The sequence below is a fragment of the Petaurus breviceps genome, unplaced genomic scaffold, assembly GCF_028583685.1.
Source record: "Petaurus breviceps papuanus isolate PSGF00001 unplaced genomic scaffold, PetGlider_PUasm1.0 91133, whole genome shotgun sequence".
In the NCBI taxonomy this organism is placed as follows: domain Eukaryota; kingdom Metazoa; phylum Chordata; class Mammalia; order Diprotodontia; family Petauridae; genus Petaurus; species Petaurus breviceps.
Genome location: NW_027187419.1, coordinates 98,391,180 through 98,418,817, shown reverse-complemented (window position 1 = coordinate 98,418,817; position 27,638 = coordinate 98,391,180). Strand labels below are relative to the sequence as shown.

At 34.7% G+C, this 27,638-nt stretch overlaps 1 protein-coding gene across 3 annotated transcripts in view; it reads right to left on the bottom strand.

Annotated features, from left to right (window-relative positions):
- Positions 1-27,638, bottom strand: part of UBR3 (ubiquitin protein ligase E3 component n-recognin 3) — a 330,855-nt gene that overhangs the window by 171,973 nt on the left and 131,244 nt on the right. For all 3 annotated transcript variants that reach the window (XM_069080034.1, XM_069080036.1, XM_069080035.1), the window contains exons 12-19: positions 26,999-27,064; positions 26,809-26,898; positions 23,606-23,734; positions 23,473-23,525; positions 23,246-23,379; positions 22,807-22,892; positions 20,864-21,005; positions 12,787-12,883 (exon numbers count right to left, since the gene is read on the bottom strand). In XM_069080034.1, the coding sequence (XP_068936135.1) occupies positions 12,787-12,883; positions 20,864-21,005; positions 22,807-22,892; positions 23,246-23,379; positions 23,473-23,525; positions 23,606-23,734; positions 26,809-26,898; positions 26,999-27,064 (797 nt within the window). The remainder of the gene's footprint in view (positions 1-12,786; positions 12,884-20,863; positions 21,006-22,806; positions 22,893-23,245; positions 23,380-23,472; positions 23,526-23,605; positions 23,735-26,808; positions 26,899-26,998; positions 27,065-27,638) is intronic.

Sequence of the window (27,638 nt, the reverse complement as noted above, 5' to 3'; positions counted from 1 at the left end):
CTGCCTTCAAGACTCTGCTAATGTGCCATCATCTAAAAGAAACCTTTTGAAGCCAATTAATCTATCAAGAAATGTTTTTTAAGAATCAAGAATTAAATAAACCCTGCTTCTCAAGGACTATACATTCTAGGTGGTGCTGGAGCTGCTCTTTGAAGGAAGAGAGAGACTCTAAGATGTGAAGCTGGAGGTATAGGAGAGCATCCCAAACGTGGACGGCAGCCAGGGCAAGAGCACAAAAGCAGAATACAAAGCACCATGTGTAAGAAACAACAAACATGAGTGGACTATGGCATGTAAGGAGGGAAGGAATTTATGAAAAAAACTTGAAAGAAAAAGAGGCAGGGTTTTTAAAAAACATTAACTGCCAATAAGAAGAGATTGCTTTTCATCCTATATTGGAATATGCTGACACTTTGGGAAAATCATTTTGGCAGCTGTATGAGTAATGGATTGGAGCAAGGAAAGAACAAAGTCAGAAAAACCAAATGGAAGGCCATTGCAATAGAGACAAGATGGTGGAATAGCATGGAAGAAATATTGTAAGCAACCACCCCCAAAATCCTCCAAATCTAAAAATATATACCACATCAAATTCTGATCAGAAAAATCTAAGAAAAAAAATCATTGTGAATCTTCTTTTGTCTTATAATTTGTCAGGCCAAAGTTGGCACAGACAGGCAGAGGTTTGATGACACTAGCAATGAAGGTCTGCCTAAAGACACGTGACCTCAGAGGTCTCTAGTCTAGGAAGACACCATGCACCAAGGCAAGATAAGTTCCCAGAATCTCAGAGATTCTGGCATGGCATGTGTAAAGTACAGAAACAGGTAGCAACTAATAGCTTAGTAGTTTACTACCCAGTTGCAGGTCACAGATTCAGAATGGCTAGGAGTGGCTGTGGATCCTAGGCTATCTACTGAGCAAGGAGCAAATTTATAAGTAAACAGCAGTAGTATGGGTCAGACTCCAGGAACAGAGTGAGATTTCATTTTCAGCCTATGCCCCCAAAAACACCTGAAGCAAAACAACCATGTGTGATAGTAATGGAATATAAAGATCCCCCTGTATTGGCTTGGTTTTCAAATTGATTGTGTTAAAACCCAGAGCTTGTGAATCCCACTTGTGGGATGGACTTGTTGACGTGAAAAGAGAGGGCAGAACTGGGAGGAGCTGGTGACATAGATGGGGAGAGACACAAGAGAGAGGCAGAAGAACTATTTGGAAGCAGCACCTTTGGAGGCAGAGAGAGACTGAGAGGATTGCTGAGGGCCACTTTGAATTGCCCAGGACTTTTGACACCTGCCAGCCAGAGCTGCCAAGGACTGAGGAGACATGGCTGTCATGCTGGTGCTTTGTCTGTTTTGATGTTGTTTTGCCAGATTTGTCCACTGGTGAAGGACAATGCTGTTGTTGCAGAGGTCTTGGAACCTTTCTGTTGGTTCAGAGCTACTGAGACTGTTCTGCAGACAGAGAGTGAATACTGTCCGCTGGTGAAGGACAGTGCTGTTGTTGCAGAAGTTTTGGAACCCTGCTGTTGGTTCTGAAGCCCTGAAGAAGGATTTTCTTGTTGTATGTTTACAGAAATCCTGGAAGAGGGTTTTGCTAATGTTTTCAGGGGTCCTAGGACTGTTCTGCAGACAGAGAATGAATTAATGAAGAGACTGGCAATGTATCTTGTGGCCTTGCTAAGTTTTGTCTCCCCAGGAACAAAGATTGCTGACACCTTGCCTCTTGTCAAGATGAAGAAAAGACCTCCTTTGGGTATTAAGTGCTGTGCTTAAACTTGTTGTAACTCTGGGGTAGATTCAATTGTGATCCAGGGGTGGGGAACTTTTGACCTTTTTGTGTTCTATGATTGAACAAATGAATGTACTTTACTTATGATTGGAAACTAATCTCCATTTGAGAAGAGGGGCTTTGTGATGAACTAAATGAAGGTACAGCCTAGGGGTGGAGTAGTATTTAGAACAGGGACTTTGGAATTGATTAAATGAATGTAATGTCCTGGGGTGGGGTAGTACTTAGAGATTATTTAATCACACTTAGTAAATGCTGTATTTTGAATGATGTCATATTTTGATCTTCTCTGTTCTTAATTTGTCACTGAATAAGATGGAGAGCACCTATGCTGGTATTTTGAACCTTGGGAAGTTGCCTTTGCTTGGTATTACATTACACCATGATAGAAATCTCTCACCAAAAAGGAACTGAATGAATACAGCTTTCCAGATGACAGACAAAGACTGATGCTAAAAGCAGAATACTTAAACCCCAAGAAAGCATGGCCAAAGGCCTGTTGCCCACACCCAAAACCAGGTCAGGAACTTGCAAAGCTCACACCAGGAGGCCAACAATCTGATTTTGCCCTGGATCAGACCACTCTGGGAGCTCTGAAAGCTTGAAAGTCCCCACCCTGAGTTGTCCCTGAGATTCAGAAATAACACTTGGCACTTCAAGAAACAAACAGCAGGAGCAGCCTAGTCATTCCCTCCAGAAGTGTACACAGCAAGGACACACTAACATTCTAATCTAGGAAAATCCACGTCTCCTCTGAGCCTTATCATCATTATATAAAGAAAACGAATGTCGGGGCGGCCAGGTAGCACAACAAGTAAGAGCACCGGCTCCAGTGTCAGAACGACCTGGAGATCGAATAGATCGAATCCCGGGCTCACTTAGCACCCACCCAGAAACACCTGGCCGTGTAACCTTGAGCAAGTTACTTAACCCCAATTGCTTAGGGGCGGCCAGGTGGCTCAGTGAGTAAGAGCACCTGCTCCAGTGTCGGGATGATCTGGATCAAAATCCGGCCTCAGGTACTTAGCACCACACCCAGAAAATAACTGGCCGTGTAACCTTGAGCAGGTTACCTAACCCAGATTGCTTAAATAAATAAATAAATGAATGGATGAATGAATGAATGAATGAATGAATGAATAAATAAATAAATAAATAAACAAATAAACAAATAAATAAATAAATAAATGAATGAATGAATAAATGAATAAATAAAGATTAGGAAAAAAAGACGAATGTCTTTAAATATTTTACAAATAATAGAAGCAGTGAGATCTTGTATTCTCAATCCTTTAGTAGCCAAGATGTGATCTACCATAAATTGCCTGAGAAAGATCAGCTGTCCCTATCTAATATCTTCATCAAGGATTCCTTTGATGCAGTTTGGTTCGCACAAAAATTTTGTAGACATTGGAAAGTCAATTGTTATTGATATGTTCTCTGTAACATTTTGGTAATAAAATTTAAGATTTTTTTTTCCCATATTCTGGATAACTTCCCTTCTTTTTCTTTTCTTTTTTTTTTTTTTTTGGCCTTTTGGAGGGCAATTGGGGTTAAGTAACTTGCCCAAGGTTACATGACTAGTTTTTTTGTGTGGGCATTAAGTGTCTGAGGCTGGAATCGAACTCGGGTCCTCCTGACTCTGGGGCTGGCGCTTTACTCACTACACCACCTAGCCACCCCCCCTTCTTTTTCAAAAACCTTGAGATTCAATCCCTCAATGCATTTGAAATTATGACGCCTCCAGAATGAATCTCCTCTTTTTATTGGTCAAGTTCAGCTGTTTTGTTCTTATTTTCTTGACTGTCATATCTCCACTCACTTCCCTATAAAAACACATCTAAAACTGGGATGTTAGGGTCCAAATGTAACAGTTTATCAATTGTTGATGGTGATAAAGAGTCTGTTATAAAAAAAAAATCTTTACAGATATTTTCCGATATTTTTCATCCTCTTTCTAGTTTCCTTTTTCAGTGTCCTTGAGATGTCTTTTCTTAGCTGGATATCTCATCAAGCTTTCTTCAAACTGCTTTTCTCTCCCTTGCTTTTCAAAACTTAATTAGGCAAAACTGTTTATAATCTTCTAGTATCCTCTGCTATGAGATTTTACAAATGAATTTGTATTCTAACTTGATGTTGTCCCCATCTGCCATCTCTCTCCCTGCTTATAACTGAGAACAAGTATATACTAATAGTTGGCATCTAGGTTTTTTAATCTTCTCACCATGGTAATTAATTTTCATAAGCTAAACTTCTGTATAAAATTATCAGTATTAGTGTCAATGTATTTTCCTTCATCTATTTCCCAATTTATAGCATCAACAGCTTGTCTATTTTTTGTTCTAATTGAATAAACATTTATTAAATGCCTACTATGTACAAGACACTGGGAATGTAAACACAAGAATAAAACATTCTTGCTGAAGGAATAAACTTTACTGAAAAGGTTCTATTAGTAGATATTATTTACTGATAATTTAGAGTACACATATAGCTTTCTAGGAATAAAATATTTATAGGATTAAGTTATTCTAAGACTCTTTCTAAAGGTTAAGTTCCTTTTAGTCTTAGTGGATAAATTCCTCTTTTCTTGAGCTCCCTGAAGTAAGATACTCTTTCTAGTAAAACTATATTAGTCAGAGTGGCTAGGTGGCACAGTGAATAGAGTACCAGCCCTGGAGTCAGGAGGACCTGAGTTCAAATCCAGCCTCAGGACACTTAACACAAAAACTAGCTGTGTGACCTTGGGCAAGTCACTTAACCCCCACTGCCCTCCAAAAATCAAAAAATTAAAAATACATTAAAAAAAACTATATTAGTCCATCTACACATCCTTTAAAAAGCAACACTTCTAACTACAAATGCTACAGCTGCAGGACAAGATTTCTAAAGCAATCTCACTTAAACAGGGTGATTAACACAGGCCCTAATCCAATAGAATATCAAATTTAATAGTTGTCCCACCCTAGAAATTCCCCCTTATGCCCCTGACGTGCCCACCCTCCAAACGTTGGCAACAGCAATTGTGTAAGGAAAGCCCCAGCAAAGTAAACTGTCAGATGACTTCCCTTGTCCAACTGAATTATACTCAAATAAGTTTCCTAAGATTGCTAATTCCTCTTTTTATGTTATAAAAATAAACTCTGTAAATCACTCCTTTGTCTCTGACTACTGAGGAGTCAGTAGACCTTATTTGATGACTGCTAGCCTTGCAAAAAATCATTATACTCAGAAGCGTTGTGCCTCAGACTTCCCTATTTCAGATATTAAATAAGAACTTCCCTTAAGGTGCTTAGATACTACTTGAACAACGCAACATTTACACAAGAGAAATAATCCAACTGAAGATATTTTCATTATTATTTCTTGTTAGAAATTATCAGTACTTTGAACAAGATGATTACCATAAACTTCCATTTAAAATGGCTACAATATCCATAAGAACTCAAAAGAATATTTAAGTCGTTGTGGTAATATTAAATCCTGCCCTACTCACAAAGTTCCTACCAAGAGAAATACTGTCAAGATAATCTGATCACATCATATGTAGTTACCTGTTTTTGTTTTTAATTTTTCAAATGATGTTTCTCATGCAAACAAGAAATTAAGATTTAGTAAAGTTATATTTTTTTATGAAAAAACTTTGAAAACAAACTGGTGGTGGTTTATTTAAAAAGAGGGGAAAAAAAACAAAATTAAGGTATACAACCAGAATGTTTATTCTCAAATTTATAACCGTCTTACACATCGGAAATTATAATATTCTGATGCTATGATGATTATGAAATCACATTTTAGAGATGTTTCATTTCTGTCTGACTTTAGCATCTCATGTCAAGTAGCTATATGAAAAGTATTTACAAATCAAAACAAAGTAAATCCAACAGGAAAAAAACCTACAAATAAATTGGGGGCAAGGGGGCAGGAAAAGCCTTGTATATAGGCCCTGAACTATTATTTGGAGGAAACTAGAAGAAGCTAGCTATGAGGCACAGGTTAAGAAGGTGTGCATTCAGGAGCAGCTAGGTGGTGCAGTGGATAAAGCACTGGCCCTGGAGTTGGGAGGACCTGGATTCAAAGTCATCCTGAGACACTACTAGCTGTGTGACTCTGGGAAAGTCACTTAACCCTGATTACCTTTAAAAAAAAAAAGTGTGCATTCTAGGTATGAGAGATCATTATGCAAAGGCACAGAGGCAAAAGGTGGAACGTTGTAAGGAAAAGGTAAGAGCGAGTTTGATTGGATTCAGCATATAAAATGACGAGGAAAATTAAGAGGAAAATGAAGGTGGAAGAGGGACTCTTAAAGAATTTAAATAGCAGTCTGACTTCATCAGATGATTCAAAAATGCTTCCCCTATTAATCAATAAGTATTTATTACACATCTACTAGGTGTCAGGCACTGTTCTTTGTTCTAGAGATACAAAAACAAAGGTTAAACAGTCATTGCTCTCTAGATTTCTTTCTAATGGGGGAAACAATGTGTACATATAGACATATATGGAATGAATACAAGTTAGTCACAAGTGACTTCCTATTCATTAAAATACAATCATTTTCATTAGTGTGATGTGAACTGGCCATAGCACCTCCTGAATGTCTTCTCAAAGAAAATATTCATGACGTGTCAATCAATCATTAAGCATTTATTTAGCCGTACTAAGTACCAGGCACTATGCTAGTTGCTAAGAATATAAGTACAAAGAATGAAACAAAACAATCCCTACTCACAAAAAAACATATCTATTGGTATACTGTCAACTGCTCTCATTTCTGATTCCTAAACCATATTTCTTAATATGTTTTAACAACCTTCTCTATGTACTAAAGTCACTATCAAAATGTATGATGGTTTAGTGTTTTGTTTTGGGTTTTTGGTGTTTTTTTTTTGGAGTGGGGGAAGGCAAGGCAATTGGGGTTAAGTTACTTCCCCAAGGTCACACTGTTAGTAAGTGTGTCAAGTATCTGAGGCCGGGTTTGAACTCAGGTCCTCCTGACTATGGGGCCAGTGCTCTATTCACAGCATCATCTAGCTGCCCTGGATGGTTTAATTTTGATGCTCATACCAAGTGCTTTGTAGAATTTACTTCTTTACTGTCTTCAGAGACAGCAGGAATTGCCTGTTGCCAGGGCCCCAGAATACCTTTCCAGCACAGTGGAACCTTCCAGAGCTTATACTTCACTATCATTACCTTTGGGAACCTGGAGTCACCTCCAGGTCACAAAGAAATATTAGGGTAAGACATTATGAAGTAGCTGTATCACAAATATTTATAAGCCTAATTACTTTAAAGTAAAAAGTAAGGGAAAAATACTTCCAGTTGTTTGTTTGTTTTTTTAATATCCTCTAGGTCAACAGCACCTGACTTAACAAAATGTTCTAAAAATAAAGATTAGTTCATATGTGCCCATAATAGTATATTATACTTCATTTTGATCCCTCATTTCAAAAGCATTAATGAAATAATGCAAATGAAAAGATGAACATTAGAAGGATTTAACCAAATTCAAAGTTAATACTTAATCACTGACTATTTGAAACTCAAAAAGTTCTAATACACAGGGGGGGCGGAGGCAAGATGGCAACATAAAAGCAGGAAAACTCCATGAGCTCTCCCCATAACCACTGCAAATACCTATAAAATATAACTCTAAACAAACTTTAGAGCTACAGAACCCACCAAGTGACAGAGAGAAACAAATCTCCAACTGAAAGCAGCCTAGAAAGCTGGCAGGAAGGGTTCATCACAGCTCAGAGAGCTGGATGCAGAGCCCAGCCCCACGTGAGCCCACAGTTTTAGCCCCAGGGCAGCCACGACCAGCCAAGGCTGGAACCGACTTTTGGAGAGTGAATCACCAGCAGTTGTGGCAGTTTCCAAAATCATCAACCCATAATTGCCAAAGACAAAGTGAGAGGTCAGTGTGGATTCTGGAACAGGGGGTCCGGGAGTACGGGCCAGCCTCTGTCCCCGGAGGGAGAAACGGCTGAGGCACGGCAGCTGTCCAGATGCCGCAGAGTGGCTGCTTCAGAGCTCCTGGCCTGCAGATTGTAGGGGGACCAAGTAACCAATCTAAGAGGTAATTGCTCTTGCTTTAACCTGTTTGGATCTGGATTGATGTGTTGGGTGGAGGTCCTGGGGTGTGTGACCAGGTGCCAGAGTTTGTGGAGGCTTCAGAGAGGGCAGCCAACTAATAGCTCTGGCAGTGGCAAAAACCCCAGCGATTTGGGACAAAGCTCTCCCCTCTGGAAGCAGAGTTCTACTGTGGAAAAAAGCTCAAAAGTGAAGTAAATGAGTGGCAACATGAGCAAGCAAAGCAAGAATAGCAATCCAACTTTAGATTTCTTTTTTGGGGACAAAAGGGATCAAAGCAAGGAGTGGGAGGAAGACAATGAAGTTGGAACTCCTGTAACAAAAGCATCCAAGAAAAATATAAACTGGTTACATGCCATAGAGGAGCTTAAGAAGGATTCTGAAAACCAAATAAGAGAAGTAGAGGAAAAAATGGGAAGAGAAATGAGGATGCAAGAAAATCACGAAAAGCAAGTCAACAACCTGACTGAAGAAAATAACAACTTAAAAATAAACTAACTCAAATGGCTCAAAAAGCCAATGAGGAGAAGAATGCCTTAGAAAGTCATATTTGCCAGATGGAAAAAGACTTTCAAAAGCTTACTGAAGAGAATCATTCCTTCAGAATTAGATTGGAGCAAATGAAAGCTAATTACTTTATGAGAAATCAAGATACTATAAAACAGATCCAAACAAATGAAAAAAATAGAATGCAATGTGAAATATCTCATTGAAAAAACCACTGACCTGGAAAATAGATCCAAGAGAGATAATTTAAAAATCATTGGACTACCTGAAAGCCATGATCAAAAAAAGAACCTAGAAATCATCCTTCAAGAAATTCTCAAGGAATATTGCCCTGATGTTTTAGATGCAGAGGGCAAAATAGAGGTAGAAAGAATTCATCAATCACCTCTTGAAAAGGATTCCAAAAAGAAAACTCCTAGGAATATTATAGCCACGTTCTGGAGCTCCCAGATCAAGGAGAAAATATTACAAGCAGCCAAGAAGAAACAATTTGAATATTGTGGAAACACAATCAGGATAACACAGGATCTGGCAGCTTCTACACTGAGGGATCGAAGGACTTGAAATATGATATTCCATAGGTCAAAGGAACTGGGATTAAAACCAAGAATCACCTACCCAGCAAAACTGAGTATCATGTTTCAGGGGAAAATATGGTTATTCAATGAAATAGAGAAATTTCAGTCTTTCTTGATGAAAAAACCAGAGTTGAATAGAAAATCTGACATTCAGATAAAAGAAGCAAGAGAAGCATGAGAAGGTAAACAGGGAAAAGTGGGAGGAACTTATCAAAGTTGAACTATTTACATTCCTACATGGAAAAATGATAATTGTAACTTATGGAACTTTTCTCAGTATGAGGACAGTTGAAGGGAATATAAATGTGTATATGTATGTACATATATATGTCTATACAGGAGGGTAGATGGGTGTATGAATACATATGTGAGTGTGTGTATATGTGTACAGGTATACATAGACAGAGGGCACAGGATCAACTGAATATGAAGGGTTGATACTTAAAAGGTGAAATTGAGAGGTGGGAGAGGAATATAATGAGAGAAGATGGGAAAAGACAGTATGGGGTAAATTATCTCACACAAAAGAGGCAAGGGAAAACTGCTACAATGGAGGGGAAGAACAGGAAGGCAAAAGGGCATGGGTCAACCTTACTCTCATTGAACCTGGCTTAGGGATGAAATGACATACACACTTAACAGGGTAATCTCACTCTACAGGAGAGTAGTGGGAAAGGGGATGAGAGAGGAGATGATGGAGGGAAGGGCAGGTTTGGGGGGAGGGAAGTTGGAAGCACACACTTTTGAAAAGGGACAGGGTCAAAGTAGAGAATAGAACAAGTGGGGAGCAGGATAGGATGTAGGGAAATATAGTTAGTCTTTCACAATATATCCACTATGGAAATGTTTTGCTTAACTACACATGTACTGCCTATGTTGAATTGCTTATCTTCCCAGTAAAGGTGGGTGACAAGGGAGGAAGGGAAAGAATCTGGAATTCAAAGTTTTAAAATCAAATTTTAAAAAAATATATAGTTTTTTTTTACATGCAACTGGGAAATAAGGGTTATGCAGGCACTAGGGTATGCAGATCCACTTTGCCCTACTGGAAAGTTGGAGGGGGGATGGGGGAAGATATAGGAGAGAACAGATTGGAGAAGAGGGTATACAGTGGGATCGCTGTTTGGGGTGGTGGGTAGGGGAAAGACGGGGAGAAATTTTGTAACTCAAAATCTTGTGGAAATGAATGATGTAAACTAAAAATAAACATAAAATTTAATTTAAAAAAAATAAAAGTTCTAATACATGCAAAACACATACATTATGTTTTTAAACACAGCACAGCTACCAACCTTCACATTAAGAGGCAATGGAAACATCAAAAATTAAAGTTGGATAGCATTTCTTTTTATTAAGTTTAACAGTAAATATATTAAAAACTAGAGTTTGGATTTTGTGTGATCTATAAAAACTTTTAAAAGCTGACAGAAATATGTAATAATTCTCACTATTTCCTATAATAAACACTAGCTTATTACCTAAAAAATCCAGCCAATTTCTCAAGTATGAGGTAGCATGGTAAACTGGAAAGGACACTGGACATTTATGCAAAATTCTGGGTTCTAGTTCCACTCTCCCAACAACTAGCTGCATAACCTTCAACAACTTAACCTTAAAGAGCCTCCATTACTCTTTTGCAAAATAAAGGAGCTGCTCTAGATGATCTCTAAGAAACAAACACTAACATTTATTCCCATGTCAAAAGAATCACAAAGTTTGGCCTTTTTTAAATTAAAAAAAAAAATTACAAAAAAAGTTTTTAAAGTCATTTTAGAAAATTAATCTTGCCCAATACATTTTTCAGCACTTTAAGGAGAGTTGCCTACAATAATCATCATTTCCCCACAACTTAAAAGGCTTCCATAACTGGTTAAGAAACTTTTTTAAGACAACCAATGATGTTCTTTAATATACTAACGTTGTCCTACTGACTCGTGATCAATAAATATACTTTTTCCAATAAGACTTTCAGCAAAAATTCTTGATAGCAAGTGAGAAAAACTTCATATAGGGGGGCAGAGTTGGATGCCCCTTTTTTTTTTGTAAGAAATGCCATTTCAAACATTAAATTTTAATCTTACAGATGGACATTTACTGTAGTTCTCACCATTTCTGCACACATTCCCCCCCAAAAAAAAACTACATAATCTTCAATTTTCAAGTGACAAAATTCTGCCACAAATCTACCCTACTAGAAAACAACAGAAAATTTAATATCTGTAAAGTACTTTAATCCAACTAACACATATTTCTTTTAATGACAGATTTTCAAACTGCTACTGAGTACTGCAGTAATTTCAAAAAAGTTATTGAATAAATTCAAAACAAAAAGTGTTCAGGAACATAAAAAATAAAAGGGAATGAGAGGACTGATGTAGGGAGAAAAAGAGCACAAAAGGAGACTAAGGTAATAAGCCTATCAAAAATTTAAAATTTCAAGATATATTATCTAATTATGCAAGAAAAAAATCTGTCAATATTGATCTAAGCAAAGAAAAAAGAATTAGAATTCATAAAATAATCATTTCACTAATTTGAAGTAATACGGCCTTGCTCCTTTAAGCTACTTAAACACTGTACTCGAATTTTGTTTACATTAATTGCATAAAGAATCCTTCCTAATACTATAAAGGTAAACTCCCAGATGAAAATGACTATAAATTTCAAATTACTTAAAACTAGACATTAATTTGAAGCATTAGTGTGCAGATTATTCCTAAATTATAAATGTTCAAAATTAAAAAGAAATCAGATTCTGATAAAGACAAATAAACTTTAAAATTAAATTACATTTCTTTTTACCTGACTTTTAGCTGTTTTTGCCATTTGCCTTTCATTTTTACATCCACTTCCTCACAAAAATAAGCCATAGTTCCAACTTTAAAAATTTCCTTAAATTACTCAGTCTGTGACATACCTGAGCCTTGATAATCTCCACCCATGACTACAATTTCTTATCAAACTGCCAAGAATACCTCACTATGCTCAATTTTATGTGACGATGATTCAGACAAATATTTACTCAAGACTTAAAATTGCTCTATTTTAATTGTGTGTCCTCTGCACTCCTGACAAAACTAGGAACTTCCCTCATATAAAGAAAAGCACAAATTAAGCTAAGAATTGTTTTATTATTCAGTTGTATAACACTATAAAATTAATTATTAGTACAATAAATGTCAATAATTATTACAAAAAGATTGCTATGATAATAAAATAAGAAACCAAATACTCCATTAAAAGGACATCATTCATAATTTGATTTTTTTCAGTCTCCAACATTTTAAACCATGTTAAATGCTTACAAATAAAATTTATTTTGTTTTAACTTTTGTCCCTCTGTTCTCATTTGCCAAGTAGCATTTTTTTTCTTTTCTACAGATGGCAAGAGCTACAAGTAAAAATATCCCTTGCTTTTGCAATGTTGATGATCATCATTGATGAAGACAGCAAAGTTCTAAGAATTTATTATCTTAACTTGTGCCTCCTCTGCTGGTTCTGAAGCAGAATAGCACAAAATTTAGCTTCTGACTCCTTCCATTATATAATACAAATTTTTTGCCATTTTTGTTCAACGCTATTAAAAACTCATTTTTAAAAATAAAAATTGACTGTTGGCTTTTAAAAGAATCTAAAATCCAATTTCTGCTAGATAACAAAACCTTACAATTATTTTTCTCCCCTCAAATTAAAATGCCCTTTTAATAATGAGTATATCTAATTCATAAGACAATCTGAAATTAAAATGTATACACAGAAGTATACAATCTGTAATATCCAATTAACATATTACTTAATATGATTAACTTACAATGCGGTATATCTGTCCATTGCAGACTGCACATCTCTACGGTAAACTGTCCGAAGGATTACCATGACTGGGTCAAACTCTCTATCCCAGACTTCAGCTATTATCATTTAAAAAAAAGTACAAGTTAACATAGTAATTCCTAAAGATGAAAGTTATTATATAATCTTGTTAGCAATTTTTAATTTAATAGATGGAATATCTTCTTAGATTATTAATTTTAGTAAAAAGCTTGATGTGTTAAAGAGTCATTTGAATATAACAAACTTCGTCTCATATAAAAAAGTCTTTCATACACTCTCCTTGTGGGGAACCTGCAGCCTCAAGGTCACATGTGGCCTTCTAAGTCCTTGGGTGTAGCCTTTTGACTGAGTCCAAGTTTTACAAAACAAATGCTTTTATTAAGGGGATTTGTTCTGTGAAGTTTAGACTTAATCAAAGGGCCCCATTTGAGGACCTAGAGGGTCACATGTGGCCTTGAAGTCAAAGTTCCCCACCCCTGCTTTATACCTTGGGAAAACAAACTGTAAAATAAAGCTGAAAGACAAACAAATTAGTTGTTAAGACATAAATGTTTTATAAGTGTCAATCATAACTATAAAGATGACTTCAAAGTGAATTTTTAAAGTTTCAATTACTAATCTTAAATTTATTTTGACTCCCATTTAAAATAGTAACTCTCTGATGTAACATACTATTTCTTTCCTAACTCCTAAGACCATCATTTTAGCACTGCAGATTTTAAAATAGAAAATAATTTATTTGATAGTCTTGTTATCATCACAAATAAGCAATGTAGCATGATGAATATTTAAGATGTTGAGCCTGATTTTAAACTAAGAATTTTGAACATATAATTTTAAAAGCCCTATGCCAGGAGTCACAATACTTACGTTCTTAGTCATAGATTTGCTACTAACTAGCTAGTGACCTTAGGGTGATTTACCTAATTACTCTGGGCCTCAGTTTCCTGCCTACACAAGATCACTCACACCCACTCCCTCTTTCTGCTGCCACAGCCATCATCCTGGTTCAAACCCTCCTTAGTTCTCACCTGGATGATTACTATGGCCACCTAACCAATTCGTCCTCATCATTTCTAGTCTCTAGTATCCTTCGTTCTATCCTCCAGTCTAAGTCTTCCTAAATACATAACTGTGATCGCATTACTGTAGTACTCAAAAACTTCAAAGGCTTCCCAATGCTTGAGAAATAAACTTCAAATTGCTTAGACTAGCATTCACGGTATTCTGTAAGTTAGCTTCCACCTCCACTACTTCCCCTTCATAAACTGCCAAGACAGACGACTCATTACTAAATAAGGTCCATACCTTCCCATCACCATGCTCTGCTATTTCATTTGCTATATTCCTACTCTGTAACTGTTTAATTCCTTCTCCTCTTGTAAAGTCCAGCAAACTTCCTCTGTTCATGGAGCCTTCTGTGACTCTTCCCCCACATGAAGGCAAATGTAACCTCTTCTGAACTCAAGTACTCTGTTTGTATTGCTTATGCACCTCTCACATTTTACTTTATATTACAGTCATTTATGTACTGTTTTTCTGTCTGTAACTTCCCTAAAGTCAGGAACCACAGCCCAGTTACTTTGATCTGAGCACCTAACACAGTTCAGACACAATATTCATTGAATTTAACGTTAAGTATTTCTGATGATTCTAAAAGCAATGATTATTTCCAAATAATCTAAGAATATTCCCACTAGAGTAAATCAAATGTTAATCCCATCCAACGACCAAGGATATTGTTTGGCAGGTAGGTATGCAGTGGATAGAGTGCTGCATAGGCCTGAAGTCAGGAAGATTCATCTTCCTAAGTTCACATCTTGTTTCAGACACTAACTGTGTGACTTTGGGCAAGTCACTTTACCCTGTTTGCCTCAGATTCCTCATTTGTAAAATGAGAGAGAGAAAGAAATGGCAAACCACTGCAATATCTTTGCAAGAAAACCCCATATGGGGTCACAAAGAGTAAGTCACAACTGAAAAACAACTCGGCAATAACAACAAATATTATCCATTGACCAAGGATACAGAATCCTATTATACTTTTGCTTCAGGCCAGCAATTGTGAAAATCCTAGTCCTAGTCACAATAAGATAACACAATAATTAAACATGATTTATTATTTTCTTAATAATCCTGGGACAGCAAAATGAAAGTTGATTACTGTACTCTAAGACATTTATAAATATAAGTTATTATAACTGCTCTGTAATACTATTATGAGGGTTATTGTGGCATATATGACTTAGCTTGCTATATATAAAAGCAAGCTACATCTTCCAAACTGCTGTGAAGTTCAAATTCAAGAACTGTAATAGACTCTTGAAAATTTCTGAAGTGTCTGCTATAGGCAGAGTACAGTTCAGAAGGTAATAAAACAATTAAGACCAAGTCCCCATCTTTATAAAGCTCATAATCTAGAAAGATGGTCAATAAATAAATGAATAATTCTAATTCAAAATCAGCATGCATGAAAAAAGCACTGGAAGCAAAGTGCTATATTAAATGCCAAGTACTGTTCTACAGAGTTGGTGGCTCTACTTTCTCCCCTTTTAGCAAATATAAGAAATGATGGTAGTATTTTAAAATTACTATTAAATTATCTGGAAAAAATACATTAAAAAAACAGTTGCTAACACATATGTAGCTCTATGATTTATAAAGTGCTTTGTTCAAAACAATCCTGTAAAGTAAGTAGTGTTAGCACTATTATTCCCATTTTACAAAGAAGGAAACCAACGCTCAAAGATGCTAAGTACTTTGCTCAGGCACAAAGCTAATTAAGGAAGAAATCAGTACTCAGAACTAGACTGACACTAAGATCAATGTTTTCTTTCTACTACGTACGATACACTGTTATAGACAACAACACCCAGAAGATCCTGGATCATAACTGAGTAATGGGGAAGGGGGAGAATTATCTTTTAGGAAAGTTTCTACTCTCTAAAACTAACCTTGGAGGTGAATATATAGAGATGGATTTGATCAGCAGCCTCTTTACCAACTCCTTCCCTCACCAGCATATTGCATATGAGAACAGGCTTCAAAAGTATTTTCATGCCTTCCCTTAGAACATCGGAGTCTCAAAGTGTGGCCTAAGACTCTTTCAGAGAGTTTCTAAGGTGAAAACTATTTTCATAATAATTTAAGATATTATTTGCCTATTAAATTACTCATTTTTTTTCTAATTACATTCCTGTGTAAGGCCAGATTTTGTTCATATGCTTTAAACAAAACAATACTGCAACAAATTTAATTGAGAAGCAGAAATGAGAATACAGCTGTTTTCTACTAAATCAGACATTAAATTTGCAAAAATATGTAAAACAATGATAATTCTCATAATATTTTTAAGAAAATAGTTGTTTTTCACAAAAATATTATTTATGTTTAGATATAATAAGTTACTATTATTTTATTGAATTAATAGATCAGTATTTTAAAATTTTATTCATTTTAATTTCTAATACGGTAAACACTGATCAATATAGTCCACATGAACAAAAGCACTTTGGAGTCCTCAGTAATTTTTAAGGGTGGAAAAGGGTCCTGAGACCAAAAAGTTTAAGAACTGCAGCCTCTCAGCTTCTTAAGGAGCTAGAACCTTCTGTATGCCCTCTCACACTTCAGTCTTAACAGATAGATATGAAAACTAAAGAGTTCTCAAAATGCAAGTCCTAATGCAAGCAGTAGGACATCTGTTTGTTTATACAAACAAGCATATGCCAAGGTCAATAATGATCTCTTTACCACCAAATTTAAGGACCTTTTTATTAATCTTCATTGTCTTCTACCTCTTTCGAGGACTTGACATCCCCCTCCTTGTCACACTCTTCTCCCTTGATTTCCACAAAAACGACTGATTCATTTATTTATTAATTCATTAAATAAATAATTGTTAAGCAGCTAATATATGTAAAGCATATCTTTTATGGCTCCTTCTCCTTGCCAACCTTCCTCCCAAAGCTCTGTCCTAGGTCACCTTTTCTACATAAAAATCACTTTTTGTCTATATCTTCCTTTTTTGGCAATTATTGAATTCTATGACTTCTATTATCATTTTATGAAGACAAATACTAAATCTATTTATATTGTCCCCATGCACACTAACCCCAAGATCCAATCCTATATCATTCAACCATCTCCATGATATTTCTGCCAGCAAAATCTAAAATTAAACTTCTCTACCACCCCCTCCCAAGAAAAACCAACCTTCTCAATTTATTCTATTCATGGTACCATTGCTTTCTGAGTCATCAGATTTGAAATCTCAAATATCTTTTATTCTTCCCTCTTCTTCACTCTCCACATCCAATTTGCTACCAAATATCATTGTACAATCTCTTTCTCATTCACTATGCAATCATCCTTGTTCAGATCTTCATTAATTCTCTCTTAGACTTACTTTTAATAACATTTTAATAAGTTTCACTGCTTCTAGTTTCTCCCTTCTCTAATCAATCCTCTCAACTGTTGCCAGAGTAATATGTCTGAGGCAGTAAGGTAGTGCAGTAAAAAGAATGCTGGACCTGGAGTAAGGGAGACACAAATTTAAATCCTGCCCCCAGACACTTACTGTGTAATCCTGGGCAAATCTACTCAGTCTCCATTTCCATATACGTAAAATGGGGATAGCAATAGCACCTACCTTAAAGAGTTGTTGGGAAGAAACACGTAAAACATTTTACAAAGTTTATAAAGCATGATAAAAATGCTAGTTATCATTGTTGTTGTTATTGTTATTTCTAATGCACAAGTCTGATCATATAACTTCCTGATTCAGAAACCATGAGTGGTTTTCTATTGCCAATAGTATAAAATATAAACTCTTTAAATGAACCTCAAATGGATGTATAATTCTCCAATCTCACTTCTGTGTATGTTCTTATCCTTAACTAAAACCATTCTGCTTTACACATTTCATATTCCAGTCAAACTGAACTCTACAAGAGTCCCAAACCTATTTTTGACAACTTCATTTCTGGTCAGCTGCACATGCAGTCTCCCATGCCTGGAACAAATCCCCACTCTATTTTCAACAAACATACCATCAGACCATGAATTTAACATTAGAAGGCATCTTGGAAGGCCAATCAAGTACAGTCCCTTCATTTTACAGATGAGGAAAGTGAGGCCCAGAGAGAATAAGTGACTTGATCAGGGTCATGCTGCAAATAAACACCTGAGAAAAGATATGAACTAAAGTCTTCTTATCCCAAGACCAGGACACTATTCACTGTGTCACCTCATAGCTTAGACCTCTCCCATCTATTTTTCAAATTCTAACATATACTGCAATTATCTATGTGAATATCAACTCAATCATAAGTTCCTTTAAGGCAGAAATTATTTCTTGGTCCTTCGTCATCTCCACATTTACTTTATATAGTTGCTCAACAAATAGCTGATTGACACAAAAATATTAAAGGTTTTAAAATATTTACCTTTGAATAGAAAATGAAATTTAATTTAAATCTAAATTTAATTTTTAATGATATTAAAGAGAATCTAAATAATTTAATTTACTTTTCTCTTAAATGTATAAATAACAAAAAATTTCTATTCTTATTTTATACTTTCCCCAAAAGTTACTACTGCAAAAGAAATAACAAAAAGGATATTTTCTATATACATGTATATGTATATGTATGTGTATATAAATATATGTATATATATATATATAATTTTTCAAAATACACTTTACTTTCATAGGGTAGATGATAATAAAAGTTTCAGATGAATTCCAAAAATTCAATAGGTTCATGTTTACCAAAAAAGGCTATTAAAATATTTAATATCCACACAGAACAGACAATATTGCATTATTTTTCTTTTGGTTTTCATCTCAATAATCATGAAATTACAAACTGTGATATGACTTTTACTGAAATACAAATAAGTACTTAAAACTTAACTGATTTTAATAGATTCAAATCACCACTCTAAATCTTGGGAATCTTGACATTCTGAAGCAGAGTGTTTAAATTTAATTAGACTTTAGCTACCCCAATCTAGCATTCATTAAAGTTAAAAATTAAACCATATATTTTTATCAAAGATAATAAATAAAATTTAATAAGCTATCACCTTCTCCCAAAGCACAGCAAGATTTCTGGGTAATTATTTCCCTCCTTTGGTATCAAGTTATAGCTTAAAAATCAAAAAAGTTTTTTTTAATAGTTCTCTTTCATCTTAGAGATCTCTAAATCTGTATTTACGAATGTTTATAATAGCAAAGTATTAGTCAAGATAAAGTGACGCTACTATGCTGTACAGATTTGCGATTTTAATCACTCATCTTACAAGTTCTGCCAAAATATTTTCAAAGTACTTACTAATACAATATTCTAAATAATATGAACATTCAACTAGAGGTTTTAATTTTTTAATTTCATGCACTCTGTGGTAAAATCAAATTCCACAACCAAAGATATCATACCTTCTATCTATTTCAAATATTATTTTGAAGAAGATTAAGGTTGATCTTATACCATTTTCTTATTTATCTTATTTACAATTAATTGATTTTGTCCTAAAACTGACTAAGGCATGATTCTTTGTCTCTGAACTTAGTTCAGAGTTCAGCTGGCCTGTAATGGGTTAAGTTTAAAAATCCAATGCATATGACCACAAAAGGAGTTTGGGGCTGATAGCAATAATTTTACTCTACTAACCTATCTCTCAAAGTTACCTGGTTTGGTATCCTAAAGTCTGGGCCACCAACTCACACCTGCACTCAAGACAATGAGCGTTTGTTTTTCTCATGAGAGAAGAATGGGGGTCATCATTAGCCTCCATTACCAAACTTCCAACCAATCATGTTGGTCCCTGCCCTTCAGCTCTATAATCAATCATGTTGCCCTTAATCCCATGATGCCATCTACCCTGCTCTGTACTTCCCAAAACCTATATATAGGGAACTTTCTTTTTGCTTGTAGTCTTTAACATAAATGAAGGCAAGTCAATGACCCATTTATTGACAGGTAACATGCCCCTGATAATAAATGTTATCTTGTGTGGAGATTTGTCTCAGTTTACCCTTTTGCTAAAACCTCAAATGTAACATTTTCTAGTAACTTGATGTGTATTATCAGGAGGGTGTACAATATGAGACCGTATTAAATTAAATATAACTGACACCTTTCTATCTAGTATTTTAGAGTTAACTATGGAACAAAATGCTTTATTTCAGTAGTAAAGCTAGTACCAATGATTTAAAAAAAAAAAGCCATTATGACATGGAATGCTCTACTATGTTCCTCCAAGGTTTTCTTTGTGACAAAAAGTAGTAAGAGACCATCTGAGAGAAAGGACATGCTTCATTAACTTCTTCTATAAGGTAAAAATTTCAAAAATGCTTCAATAGTCAAACTTCTTACCTATTTAGGGATTTTAACAAATTCACCATCTATGAAAACAGGATAAGGATGATGATGGTGAAAGTCTCCAATCTGGAGTGAAACTTAAGGGATAAGTTTCAGTACATTTTTAAAATTCCAAAACATAGATCCTACTAGTGCAATAATGAATTCTTATTAAAACTGCTTCAACATTACTGAGGGATGAGTATTTAATTTTTTCTTTTATAGTATGTTTGTAGAAATTATTTTCTGTGAAGGATACTGTTTTATCTTACATTCCATAAAAACCCTACTATGGTATTCTTTATGGTGTAAAGGTGACAATTCTGGACTATCAAGACTGTCTTACAAGAAGATAGGGAAGGGTTCAGATCTGCATAGGTAAAAATAAAATAACCACATTGATGAAATCATGGTTCCCTGAAATACTGAAATACTAATTGTTAATATTGGATCACTGACAGTTAAGCTTGGCCAAGAATCCCTACTGCAATAGGATAACAGAGTCTGCTAAGTAAACAATCATCAATGTTTATGTAAGAAATAATCACCAATGTTTATGTAAAAGATAAAAATAATATGGCTGAAAAAAATCAAGGCTGAGCAAAAAAATATAAATCAATTTCTTCTAGCATATAAGAATTAACCTTCAGAAAATTAATATTTCAAAAATTATTCTTATGTACATTAACATACCTTTGGGAGTATACATTCCTTGTTGCATAGAACCTCCAGGTTCAAAAACAGGAGCTTTAAAATCAGCTACAGCTGACAACACAGATTCAAAACTGTAGCTACCTGGAATAATTCCACTTTTTGGATTGGGATTTTCTGGAATATGATTCATATGTCAAGAAAAATTAGCACTGGCTAAAAGTTGTGTCAAATAATCAGGATACTCACTCTTCTAATTACTTTTTAAGAACAGTCCAAATATCAAGATCTATTACAATACCTGAAAATGGCCACAAGAGGCCTCCACAATGCAACAGTTCTGTCAACACTGGTCCTGTCACATAGTTAAAATGCCTGCAATGTGGAACCTGAGGCAGTTTTCATCTATACACTTACCAACTATTTGCTTTGTGAAGATATAATATAGATGAGTGCCAAAAGTGTTTTGTTATTAGCATTTTCATACCTACTAAAAGTGAACCTGATATGGGGTGATGGGGGGGAGGGGAATCAAAAGTAATATCTTAAAATCTCCATGTTTTAAATTGATTTCTCTTTTATCATTTTCTAATTTTTGTTATTTTTCTAACTGTATTTATTTATCCATTTGTTTTTACAAGGCAATTTAGATTAAGTGATTTGCCCAGGGTCACAGAACTAGTAAATGTCAAATGTCTGAGGTAAGATCTGGTCTTCCTGACTCCAGGGTCAATGATTTTCTAACTGTATTTAAAGCTATATATAACACTATTTCCTTGGAACTAAAGAAAGCAAACTAGAGTATATGATCCAGAAAATAACTGAGATTTACAATTTCAAAGAATGCTCCTAGAAATATTCAAATGATCATCTTCATTTAGGGATCATGAAAGAACTAACAGAAATTAAATTGAGAAACAAATTTTAAGTAGATATTTTATATCAGATACATGTTATGATACATACCTTTGTTTTATTTTTATTAAATCCAAGATATCATTTATTATCAAATGCAGACCTAGAAGTAATCTTAGAGATTATCTAGTTCAAATCTAAATCTAACTCCAAAGTTAGCACACTTTCTAGTATACAACATTGCCTCTTTAACTTTTTTAACAGTCCAAGAAAATAGTTGCTAAATGAAGCTTGTCATAAAAGGCTCAATAAAGGTTATCAAGAAAGTACTATTATCACACTTTATAGATGAAGAAACTGAGGTTCTTGGAAATTAGTGATTTGCTTACCATAATGATATTGAGAGCTACTGTGTATTACTAAACTCCATAACAACAGGACAAAGAGAATGAAAAACATAGAGAAAGAAAAAGAGAGAGAATATGTGTATGATATGCTAATGCAAAAAAATCTTTAGTGCAAATAAAACAATCTAAATATAATTTAGAATACACCAATCATATTTTAATAGTATGATATAGTAGATAAAGAGCTGGTCTCAGGGTTAGGAAGACTTTTATTCAAGTCCCATTTTTGACACTGGCTGAGTGACGCAAGGGAAACCACTAAACCTCTCAAATGCCCCCAGGCAACTCTCTTAATTACAGAGAAAGTGCTGATCTGCTTTGGAAAAGGAAGTTCCTCACCAGGAACTGAAGTCACAGATCCAATAATTTTTTCAACTGGAGTTATAATTTATTTTGTTTTTACCTAATTCAATCCAAATGCAAAAGAGACATGTTATTGCAGAAAAACCTATAGAATGAGGAGACCTGAAACCAGAAAAACCTGAGGGTCTCTGGCAAACAGACTCTTCCATGGACTTGTTCTCTAAGCCTTGAACATATCACTTAACCTCTCTGAAAATCAGTTTCTTCATATATGAAATGAAGGCGTTGACAAAAGAGGATGTCCAAGGTCCCTTCCAGTTCTAACATTCTGTGACTCATTATGTGACTCTCAAATTTCTTTCAATACATCAAATTGAACCTACAATCAATTGAAAATTAAACAAAAACTTAAAAAGATATGAGATCCAGCAATGAACTATGTGTCCTGTCATTCATACACAGTTGGGCTACCATCTCTGCCCTGAGGATTTCATCATCTGTCATTCCTAAAAATAATTAAAAAACAAAAATTAGTACATCTAAATAGGGATAAAATTATTAAAAATTCAGTTACAACAAACTTTACTAATCTGTCCCCTAAAATGTTCAATTATGTTTCAAGAGTTAAAGAAATAAAGATTGGTGCCTCAGATTTAGAGTTTATAATTGCTGTTTTCAGCTATTTCAGATAAAGTATTAAAGTGAATTAATTTTTAAATATGCAACACTTGCAAACCAAATCAACAATCTAAAATAATTTACATTAGACTTACTACTCACAACCTCTTTTTAAAATAGGAGGTTTAACTGTCATTATTTTAAAATATTATATTTGCATATGAATTATTGTAGCTTTTACCTAAATGTAAACGAAGACTCAACAGAATCACAAGAAATGTGAGGGCTCCTTCTAACATAGATCTCTCATGTTCTGAATCAAGTATTGTATTTTGATGTTGTGAAGCCATTGTCAACAAATCCACTACCTTAAATCTATGGGAAAAAACATAATACTTAAAATTTAAACGAGTAAAAAATAACTGAAAACATACCATAGTACTGAAAAAATGTTTCAATATTGCTTACCTTTCAAAGACAGATGAAATAAAATAATCTGGGTCAAGTCTAGAAGCACAGACCTTTGAAAGAACATAAAGAATATTTTACTTCTCAGCATTCATATTTGCTTATAGCAGTATCTGTTATATGGTGATTTTACCTGTAATAGGTATATGTCAGGATCAATCATGGAATTACAGAAATGAGACTGTACATAAGTCATAGCTTGTCCTTTGATCTGAAGGCCATTTCTAACCCACATGTTACTGTGAATTTCAGAGAGACTTGCCTATTTAGGAGAAAAAAAAATTAAATAATACCATTATTTAGCAACTCAGTCTAGGAATGATTATTTTCTAAATATAGTCTGTACACAAACACAGAAAGTCACCTAAAAATATTTTCAGATTAGAACTGATAACTAGAATTAGCCAGGTGTTTTCTTAAACTAAAAATCTGCTAGTTAGAATGAATAATTTAAAATCATAATAAAAACAATACAATATTGCCAAAACAATGTATAAAGAATAACTTACCTGCAAGTTAATGCATGAGTACTTTTACATAATGATCCCTTTAAGATACTAACAAGATACTTGCTTGAAGTCTTTTAAACTAAAACACTACCAGTGGGTAATTGTATCTCAACAACTCCCAATGACAATATAATATTTAAAGAAATACTATATTTAAACACAAAACAAGTTAATATTACAATCACTCTTGCATGTAAAGATGAAGACATTAAATAAATAATTCATGCATTTGATCAACCTCCAGACAAATTGGTCCCCAAGCCTAGCCAGTCACTGCTCAGATTTTATCACCAACATATAAGGGAATGAGATAAGAAAATGTGGGTAGGGGCGGCCAGGTAGCACAGCGAGTAAGAGCACCGGCTCCAGTGTTGGGATGACATGTGGGTCGAATCCAGGCTCAGACACTTATTACCCACCCAGAAACACCTGGCCATGTAACCTTGAGCAAGTTACTTAACCCTGATTGCTTAAAAAAAAACAAAATGTTAAAAATTAAAAAAAAAAAGTTAGAAAGAAAAAAGAAAATGTGGGTAGACAGATTAATTCATGTTTTCATTTGTTCAGCAGCTATTTATTAAGCACCTTGCTAAATGATATGTATAGCTAATGCAAATAAAAAGTCAACATGATACCTGCCCTTCATAAAAAGTACAGTGGTAGGGGGAAATAAGACATGTAAATAAATTTCTATAGTAAAAGTTATAATGTGAAATTTCAAAATGAGAAGTACAAATTGCTAAATAAATCAGTAAAAACATATGACTAAACACTAACAACAGTTCAGTCGTGAGTGCTGCAATGCACCTATAATGTCCAATGTGTAACTGTTAGACCCCATTTCATAATATACATGAGACTATGTTTACTATTTAGAACTTGATGTAAAAAAGTTTCTTCTTCCCTCAAGTGAATAAACTGACAGGGCTTCCAGGAAATGTAACAAGTGAATTGTAAACTCCTTAAAGCAAAGGTTCTATTGTCTTTTAACTAAAAGAACATGTCTCAAGGCCATTTCCCTTGGTACTGATAAAAAGCTATTCTGAGATAAGTATCCTCAGGTATTCTCTGTTCATATTGATTGCTAATTATTCTACTTACCTATGCTACCTGTTGCTTTACATCCCTAAACTGCTAGGAAGATTTCTTCCCATTTTCAAAATTATGAAAATACTCATTTCAGCCCCAATGAAGTGGGTTTTTTTGGTAGTATCTTCAACTTATATAGATAACAGATTTCTGCATACTAAGTGGAGATAAAAAAATGAAATTCTGATACTATATCTTCAATTTCATCATGGTCCTAGAATCTCTGGTTACTAAATCACTAAAAACCATCACTAACATAAATCAGAGGTGGGTCATTTTCTGTGCACAAGAGAACCTGGTGAACCATCTTTAACACTGACACTCCACCTGGAGTACTACCACCCTATCTTTGGTGTTAACAACCCTTATGAGTCATCTGAAAGTTGCCACCTCCCACAAGCTGATCTGAGACAACACTCCCAGAGAACTGGTAAAGACACAAATCAAAACACAGAAGTCCTCAGAGCTCTACCGGCTACAAATAATATCCTTCAATAAACATCACTAAGACATAGATATGTAATTTCTATGCATGTGGCCTCTATTTTTATTCCTGGGCAGTACCACAATTAATTTGTCACACAATCACACATTTTATAGGGAAAATGCTGCTAAGTGATGGACAGGATTATCTGATCAATTTTCCCTCTTTCAACTATTTACTACAAACTGCAAAAATAACTCATTTGGTAAATGGAGTAAAACAATATTTCAGATTGACAATAATTCTTTCAATGTCTTATACTATTATGTAACTCTCTAAGTATTTATACCTTGTCTCTTCAAATAATCTAGAACCTCCTTAGAAGATATATAATCATGGATTTCTTCATATTTCCCTTCCCCCCTCCCCAAAATATCTAGGTACTGTGTTTTTTATCCTAAGGATCCTAAATAAATACTTGTTGATTTATTTATAAAAGTTTCACTTAATGAAAAACCAACTTAAGCAATATGTTCTACTTATTTGTAAACAAATGTCACCAATAGACAAAGAATCTTAGTATTTTAGAACTGAAAAAACCTCAGCAACATCAATTTACAGATAAAGGAGTTGAGGACCAGTGAATTAAAGGAGCTTTGAATCAAAGTGAGTTAGTAGGGGCGGCCAGGTAGCACAGCCAGTAAGAGCACCGGCTCCAGTGTTGAGAAGACCTGGAGATCGAATCCCGGGCTCAGACACTTAGCACCCACCCAGAAACACCTGGCCCTGTAACCTTGAGCAAGTTACTTAACCCCAATTGCTTAGGGGCAGCCAGGTGGCTCAGTGAGTAAGAACACTGGCTCCAGTGTCTGGATGACCTGGATCAAATCCGGGCTCACAGATACTCAGCACCACACCCAGAAATATCTGGCCACAGTGTAACTTTGAGCAAGTTACTTAACCCCGATAGCTTTAAAAAAAAAAAATTTGAGTTAGTAACCAAAGGTTACAAGTCTCTTCATTCACAGTACAATAAACACTCTTTGTGCTTTTGTTATATAAAAGGCCAAGTAAAGATGGGGAAACAGTCAGACTTCAGGGAAAACTACAACAAAAAGTTTTACTCAAAAAAAATTGAAGTGATGTGGTAAAAATGAGAGAGCCAAACACAAATATTTCAACTATGATAATTATGATAAAAACACATTAAAAGTTGAAGTAAAATATGTCTGAGGACCTTCATGGTTCTGTTATATTATTCTAAATCAAATAAGACAAATAAACTTGATACAACCAAGAAGGATGAAACCTTACCTGGATTTGGAGTGGGTGAATCATTAGTTTCATCAACATTTCCTGATCTGGTAAAATAGAATCTAGATCTAGCTCTTGACATTTCACAGCCTACAAATAAAATTTAGAGAACTTAGATTTTTTTAATCTAAAATATATTTTCCCGCCTATTAGAAAAGGAAAGAGACATACATACAAAGACAAACCTTACCTTACTCAAAAACATAGCATAATAACGATGTAGTGGCAAATGAAAAGTAACCTGGTTGGGAGCTGGCTGAAATATAAACAAAGAAAATAAAATGACACAGGTAAAAAACAATATTTTATATAATTCTGTAAAGATAAGATATGCTAAAATAAAATTTGTACTTTGTTTTATTCCTGAACCTAATGCTTCAAGTTTGACTACAATATTAATGGAAAAAAAAAACCACAATTACAAATTTTTTTCTATATGAAAAACAGCTCTTTAAGACAAAGAAAATTAAGTGCATAGGGAAAAATGGGAATAAAGCTAAAAATGTTAGAACAGATCTTCCTATACAATTAAAACCTATAAAATTATCACAGTCACAGGTAACTATGATGAATAGTATGAAAACCATACAATAGATGCTAAGAAACTGCAATAATGACCACAAATGTGAAATAACTTTTTACTGCTTTCGGGATTTTTTTTTTTACAAACAAATTCCTTAATATGACAGAACAGGAAATTTTCAGGGGGCAGTGACTCTCCCTTTCTTTACAGTTATCTATATCTGATATGATTCACTAACTAGAAGAGAAACATCAGAGAGTCTCCCAGAAGAGAGCCATTACCACCCAAGAGTTTGTCCTAACCATCT